The 7507-nt window shown below is 61.7% G+C and overlaps 1 protein-coding gene across 5 annotated transcripts in view; it reads right to left on the reverse strand.

Annotated features, from left to right (window-relative positions):
* Positions 1 to 7042, reverse strand: part of SYT7 (synaptotagmin 7) — a 59189-nt gene extending 52147 nt beyond the window's left edge. For all 5 annotated transcript variants that reach the window (XM_032489559.1, XM_032489555.1, XM_032489557.1 and 2 more), the window contains exon 1: positions 6643 to 7042. In XM_032489559.1, the coding sequence (XP_032345450.1) occupies positions 6643 to 6673 (31 nt within the window). In that variant the 5' untranslated portion in view covers positions 6674 to 7042. The remainder of the gene's footprint in view (positions 1 to 6642) is intronic.
* Between the last annotated feature and the right edge of the window lie 465 nt (positions 7043 to 7507).

The raw sequence follows: 7507 nt of genomic DNA on the forward strand, positions 1-7507 counted from the left end.
TCCGGAACCCTCATCCCACACATCAATCACTCGGTGCAGGGTAATGCTGATAACAGCTGCCGTTGTCTGAGTGTTTACTATGTGCTGTGCTTTCCGCTAAAGATGTTTTCTGCCTTATCTCCAACTTCATCCTCCAACCCCATGGAAGGTAAGAACCATCACCATACCCATTTAACAGAGAGGGAAACTGAGGCTAGAGTGGTAGAGTAACTTGCTCCAGGGACACAGCCACAAGTGTCTGTGCCAGAAGCTGTTTGATCCTAGAGACGTAGCTTAAGCAAGCCATCCCCTGCTGCACATACGTAAAGTGCTTAGCACATAGTGAGTGCCCCACAAGGAAGAGTGTGCTATTATTATGCTATTGTTATTACCAGGGGAGGAAACAGGGTATGTTAGGTGACCTAAGAGGGGCTTCCTTATGCTGGACCGCTATAAAGCATGGGATTCCCACTTTCCTGGAGAAAGAGAGGGCTCAGAGGGGCCCTTGGGCTACCAGGGATGAGGATTGCAATGGCGAGAAGGTACCCTGGGAGCCCTAATATCTGGACCCCGTGGGCCTGAGGAACCTGAGGAGTGCTGGAGTGAGCAAATGCTCGAGGCTTTCAGGGTGAGCCCAGGTTGGGCAGAGCAGGAGAGGGCCGGCCGTGTGCTGGCTGAACTGGCCACCGCTCTCTGGCCCCGCTGACACCACCCCGTGGTAATGAGACGGATCCAATTTGTACCCAGGGCCCCGCCGGGAGCAGCTGCCGCGGCAGGATTTGAAGTAATTTAATTGGACACATTAGCCACACAGCTCTCTCCTCCGCTCCCCTCATGGAGGGCCTCACACAGTCGCCCTTCATGGCCTCCCACAGTCCACGCTACCTGACCCTGGCTGGAGGCAGGGTGCACGCTACCCCAGCCAGCACTGTGAGACCCCTACCTGCTAGGACTGACTTCTCGGCACTCCTCCTCTCTCATTCTGGGGGCTCCTGAGGGCTCCAGAACCACAGGGCTGGTGGGGTTCTGTTTGCCCAAAGTTCTCCCTTTTCTCTGATGCAACCAGAAACTATGGGCTGGGCTCAGACCTCTCCCTCCTGTCTCCTCTGATGGGCAGAACAGGTCACCCCCTTTCCACCCCCAGTCAGCTGGAGAACCACAGCTTCCTGCTTTCCAGGAAGGCATGGCATCCAAGGTGCAGGGCCATTACCAAGACAGTGGTGGGTGGGGGGCAGTCTTCCTCTTACGGCTCTGGGGGAGGGGTGCATACACACACACAGAATTAGACATAGCCACAAACACATATGCATGCCCAGTTAGATCCATGCACACAAACACCCCCCCCCACACATACATGCTGAGAGACCCACAGGCTGTAATGGATGTGTCTGTATCTGTACACACCAAAGCTCCAACTCCCTCCCTCCCCTGCCACAACGTCCATGGCCAAGCAAGTTGCCTGGCCAGGTGAGGCCCTGCTCCCAGCTGATGGAAGCTTCAGAGGTGGCCAAGCTGGCAGGTGGGAGGGTGTGGCAGGGGGCAGGCAGGGCCCCTGGAGGGTACAGGCCCCGCCTGGCTGGGTACAGGGCTAGAGGAGGTGCCCTCCCCCAGTGCTTTCCATCACAGCTCCCAGTGCACCTCAACACACCTCGCTACAAATATACTCATTAGCTGCTGTTTACAGCGGGCACGGCACTCAGATGAGCGCAGCTATTACGGCTGTCCAGCTGCCACCCGCACACGCAAGGAGGTACACACAGCACAGAGCTTCTCCCCACCGGCCCCGCCCTCCCTTTCCACCTGTGCGGTGGCCCCACACTCAATCACTTGGATTTTTCCATTTCCTCCAAACATCCCAGCTCACCAGACAGGTCGGCTCCCTGCCTGGCCCCCGCAGGTGACACACCTCTTCCAAGGAGCTCCTCCAAGTGGAAGCTGCAGACCCCCCACTCCCCAAGAGCAAGTCCGATAGGCCAGCCCACTCTCCAACCAACTGGATCCAGAGTTCCAGGCGCAGGCTCTGGGCGCTGTCCAGCCCCTTCTACAGGTCCCGTGCTGCCTGCCAACTCCGTTCCAATCCTTGGGGAATTCTGCAGGGTGAGACTGAAGCCCTGTCCTCTAGACACAAGCTGGATGGGGCCCAGCAAGGCTGCCCCTGCTGCCTGGAAGGTCAGGGACTTCCATGTCCATGGAACTGGCACAGTCCATCTGGTACCACTGGCTGGGGTTCCCTGGCAAGGCAAGCAGGCACCCGGGCTGGGCCTGGCACAGGCCTCCTCCGGCACCTGGCCAGACCAGTGACCATCCCAACAGAGAGAGCTGACCTCACCAGAGGCATGTGCCACCTGCTGGGCACTGCCCAGGGAACAGGGCGCTGCCTCCATGCAGGGCTGCCCGGGCCCACCCGAGATGCCTCAGTGCCCCTGTGGGGCCTGTGAAGCCAATTCCTCTTTCAGCCGAGTTCTCTGCTCAGGAGTGGGTCTCTCATCCCCTCTTTGAGGCCCCCCTCACCACTCTTCTCCCTGCTGTTCCCGGCCTCACTCCCCTGGGTGAAACAGTTATTGAAAACAGTTCATCAGATTCAATAAGGATTCAAAGTCCCTGAGAGAATAGGGGGAGGGTGTGGGGAGAGGAGGAGTGGGAACAGGGGACCACCCACTCCTCCTCTGCCTGTCCCTCAGGACCTCTTGCATCAGCAGCGGGGAGAGGGTGAGAAAGACACAGTCCTTCACTGTCACTCTATGCTGCCTTCAGTGCCCCTTGGGCCTGAGCCTGCAGTCCGCTAGGGGCAGGGCCCAGCTGCCACAGGCCTGTCTTTTTTCACCTGACACTCACCTGTTCCCTGCCTTCCAGCTGTCCCTCACCTGTCACCTGCTGGCCTGTGCCTTCCCAACCCAGTCCAGCCTGCTCTAGCCCCACTTCCCCAACCAGGAGGGGCTCTGAGGCTCTCTCCCTCTCTACCATCCCCCAGGCCGTCAGTCAAGTTATCCCCACAAGACCCCCAAACAGCACGACTCAGGGCCAAGGTTGGGGGGGGGGTTCCTGTCTCCCTGGAACCACTACAGCCTAGGGGCATTGGCTACCTGGACCCAAGCCCCACATAAGCCATATGTCAAGCCCAGCATTTCAAGCCTGTTCCACCTCAAGTCCACCTCCCAGCCATGGCCCGTTGGGAGGTCACTTGATCTTCAGTCCCAGACTTTGACCCAAGCTCGGGATGCAGGCCAGGGAGGTCTGGGCCAGTCAGATGGGGCAGGCAGGGGCTTGGGGGTGGGGCTGGTAGATGGGGTTGGGGAGAGTTTGCCAGTGAAACCGTCAGACAGGCCTCCTTAGACTGTCCCCCACCCAGCCCCTGTCCCTAACCTTGATGGCTCTCACAGCATACCCCTGATCTGCCCTTTCAGGAAGGCCCCTGACTCCTGCCCCACACATCACCCAACAGCCTCTGCCCCTAAGTTGTGCTGTGGGTGGAGGGTTGGCCTGGACAATCTTGTGGATCCTTCTGCCTTGAGAGAGGAGACCCACTGTGCCAAAGTCCCTGTCCCATGCAGAGTGTTCCCCACACTCCCTAGGAATGACCTGCCCAGCAGAGTTGCTGTAGGAGGCAGAGCCCACTAACAGGTGGGACAGACAGAGAAGACCTCAAGCACTGCTACCCCCAAGGACAAATTCACAGAGGGCTGGGGGCAGGGCAGGCAGCCCTCAGGACCTGAACTCTCTCCCAGCGCTGCTGCACCGGCCCAGACTTTCCCTCTTTGGCCTTGCTCACTCGCTCACCGCAAGGTCACCTCTCCCTCCCTCTCTCCCTGCTGCCGTCCTGCCTGCCCACTGCAACGCTGACCCCTGTGGGCCTGCTGAGGCCCTGCCCTGCCAGGGGACAGACGATTGGAGGGACACAGGGAGGCCTGGCCAGGTGAGCTTTGGGATGAACAGGGGATGAAGGCTGATGCCAGGGAGAGGGCGCATGTCCATGGGAGGAGGCAGAGGGGAGGTTGCAGGCATGGCCAGGAAGGCTGGGCAGAGTTTGGAGCAGAAGCGAAGGGGGTGTGTGGGAGGGGGCTGATCATTCTTCACTGGGCTCCAGCTTTTTCCCACAGTCCCTTGCTCCAGCCAGGATAGATCTGGGAGAGAATTGCCTGGGGGCCAGGGGCCCATGTTGGGAGGGAACTGTGCCTGTCCCCTGTCAGGGTAAGGGTCTTAGCAGTAGGCTGAGCCCTTTGGGGATTTGCAGAGTGCATGGTATGAAGGAGGGGGTACCACAGGGACCTTCTGGAACCAGCCTGGGACATGAGGGAGCAGGAGAGGACAGGAGATTACAATTTTTTTTTTTGAGGATTGGGCCACAGGTGTTCCTGGCAGTGAAATGAGGTGATGAGGATGTAAAAGGTACTGGCCTTTGGGGGATCAGAGGGACGGTCCTGAATCACACAGGAGTTATTTGCATATCTTACTAACACCCTGGTGCCAGGCTTGTGGGACACATACCCTGTCTGGGAGAGCAGAGTCTGGGGAGCCTGGGGTGAACTGGGTAGGGGAGACAGTCTGGCCTGGAGCTGTCAGAGGTGGGCAGGGATGTCAAGGGACACAGAAACCAGACTGAGGTCTCTGGCCCCTCATAGACCCCCAGGGGACTAGGATCAAAGGTAGATTCTGCTCCCTCCAGCCTATTTCTGATCCTGTCTAGCCCAGTGCCCACATCAGAGAGAAGTAAACCTCAGGCCAGCCTGTTTCCCAGTCAGAGCTGCCCCTGCCACAGGAGTGATGGTTCCTGCAGCTGGAGTGGGCAAGACAGGTCTCCAGCCCAGACAGGGAGGCCCATTCGAAGAAGGGGAGAGGGAACAGTCTGGGGTCTGCCAGCTTGCCAGGGGCAGCACTGGGTTCCAAGCCCTTTGCCCAGAAGATACCGAGCATATCAAGTTGGCCTCTGTGGAGAGGGCAGAGGTTCTTGGAGGAGCAGTGATGTCATGGTGCCCAAGAGTGGGAAGAAAGAGGAGGGAGGGAGAGGGGCCCCAGGCAAATGGCCTAACAAGAAAGGAGAGGCTGCCAGCCTGGCAGGGCAGGGGGAGGGGAGTGTCCTCACTGCATCCCCTCTTCCATCTTTGGACCCGGGGGGCTGGTCTCTGAACTAAGCTATTGGCTTCTGAGAGGGTGATCCAAGCAAGAGAATGCTTCTGTCCTTGGTCCAAGAGCTAGAAGCTGGCAGCCTCTTGGGGGAAGATGCCAGTGTAGGTGACCTGGGTCCAAAGAGATGAAGGGAGGGGTCTCCAAAGGCAGTGTCCCTTCAGCCATCACCTAGAGGGCATTCATAGATGGGCATGAGGTTCCAGAGAAGGAGACTGAGTCTCTTCCACCCACATACGTAAACGCTAAGTGAGTGCAGTGCCTGGCACCCAGGAGGTCCCTCCTCGGGAGGGCTCGGACTGCAGTGACTTGAAGGGGGTGAGAGAGGAGGCAGGGAACAGGGTGAGGCTGCCCTCAGAGGGAAAGAGCAGATGAAGGGCCGGGCCAAGAGTGGGCAAAGCCGGACTGGACTGCCTTCGAAAGCCTAGAGGTTCTAGGCTCCGTTTGTGGAGGGCCTGAGAGTTGTCCCTCCCCTGGGGACCCCCAACCCCCAGAGATCAGCAGCAGTAAACCTGGAGGCTCTTCATCTGAGAGCAGGTCCTCAGGCTGGGGTGTCACGCTTTTAGCATCAAAAAGAAACCCAGAAGCGGCAGACTAGGGGTGCTGGGGCTGGGGTGGGGCACCCCAGGTGGGCACTGAGACTGAGCCTGGGCGGGAGCTTCAGGGGACCTGTCTACAGGTGGGCACTGTGTGAGGAGGCGTCAGGAGCCAAGGAGGAAATGGCAGAGCAATTTCCCAAGGAAGGTGGAAAGAATCCTCAGCTTGGCTTCCAGGATACCAAGCAAACGTGGGCTCCCAGGCCACTCCCTGGCTTGGGCTTGGGAGAAATGCAAAGGAGCACGGCCCCTCCCTCTCCCTCCCCCAACAGGACTGGAGTGAGTTTGGGGTTCTTTGCTTTCCCCCTCCTCAAGCCCTGGAGAACATTCCCCGGGCACCCCTATTCTCGCCAGTCTCTGCTTTCTTTCTCTTCAGGTACCCCTGCCTCCCTCCTCAACGCTCCTGCGGTCCACCCCCACCCCAGAAGCCCCCCTCCCCTGCTGCTGCACCAGATTCCCACTTGCCCCCTGGCACCCTCTCAATTCACAGTCGGCACCGCCGATGTCACTCTGCTTCCTGGTGCACACAACCTTGGCCAAAAGCTCCCTGAGATCCCTGCCCTGGGGTCCCGTAGCACTGGCACCTCGGGGACACTGGTGCTGGGGACCCAGGGGTGCCTCTGAGGGCACTGCGGGGGCAGCGGCTCCTCGCTCCGCCAAACACGTTGTCCTTGGGCTGCTAGGGGGTGGAGGGGGAGGTCCTTGTGGGGACACTGCGAAGCCGGCGCCTGGCATCAAGCTTGGCAGTGCCCGGACTGCGGGGGGCCGGGGTCCCAGCTGCTGCAGCTCCAGCCCGCGCCCCCGGTCTGGGATGACCCTGAATGGGGGAGTCCGTGCGGCTCTGGTGGACAGCAGCCCCAGGCTGGGGTTCCGAGACGGCGCCCGGCGCTGCCGCCGTGCTGCCCGCCGGTGCGGGGCGCCCCAGCCCGTGCGGGGCCGCGCTTACCTGGGCTGGCAGCCTCCGGGTCCCGGTACATGGTCCCCTCGTCGCCGGCTCGCTCCGGGCTCTTCAGAGCCTCCCGCGGCCGCGCGTTGCTCCGCCGCCGCTGCAGGGCATGGGGCCGGGCGACCCCCGGGGGCGGGTCCGAGGGCGGGGGCCGCGCGGGCTGCACCGAGCCGCGGAGCCGGGGAGCGGGGGCCGCCCGCCAGCCCTCCCGCCCGCCCTCCGAGCACGCTGCCGCCGCCGCCGAGCCGCGCCGAGCCTCCTCCCTCCGGCCTGCGCGCCGCGTGTGCGCGCCGGAGCGTGTGTGAGTGTGTACGAGGCCGTGTGTATGTGTGTGTGTGAGCGCGTGTGTGAGCGCGCCCGGGGCACCGCCGGCGCCGCCCGCCCGCTGCCGAGCGCAGCTGCCACCGCCGCCGCCACGGCCACCCGCTGCTGCCCGCTGCCGGCCGCGCGCTGCACTGCAGCCCGCTCCCGCCGCCGCCCGGAGCCGCCCCGAGGGCACCGCCGCCGCCCCGTGCCCCGCCCTCCCGCAGCCCCCGCGGGGAGGGCACGGAGCCCTCCAGCTGAGCTCTTCGAGCCTGCGGGTCCTGCCGCACTGCGCGACCCACCCGGCCGGTGCGCCCCTGATGGCAACTGCTTCGAACCTGGCAGGGCGGCGGAGCCGGCCACCTCCTCCGAGGTGCCCTTTGACTCCGTTCCAAAAGGCGTGGAAATCCACTTCGGGTTTTCCGCTCGGTGACGGTTAGAGGGCGTCAGCTCGGGACTCGACAGCCCGGCAGTCCAGGGAAGGAGAGCTGGTGTGTATAAAAACCAGGATTGGATTTCGCCAGCGCAGAGCCTGGGTCCGCTACTCTGGCCAGCCTGAGCT

Source organism: Camelus ferus, chromosome 10, assembly GCF_009834535.1.
Source record: "Camelus ferus isolate YT-003-E chromosome 10, BCGSAC_Cfer_1.0, whole genome shotgun sequence".
NCBI classification, from domain to species: Eukaryota; Metazoa; Chordata; class Mammalia; order Artiodactyla; family Camelidae; genus Camelus; species Camelus ferus.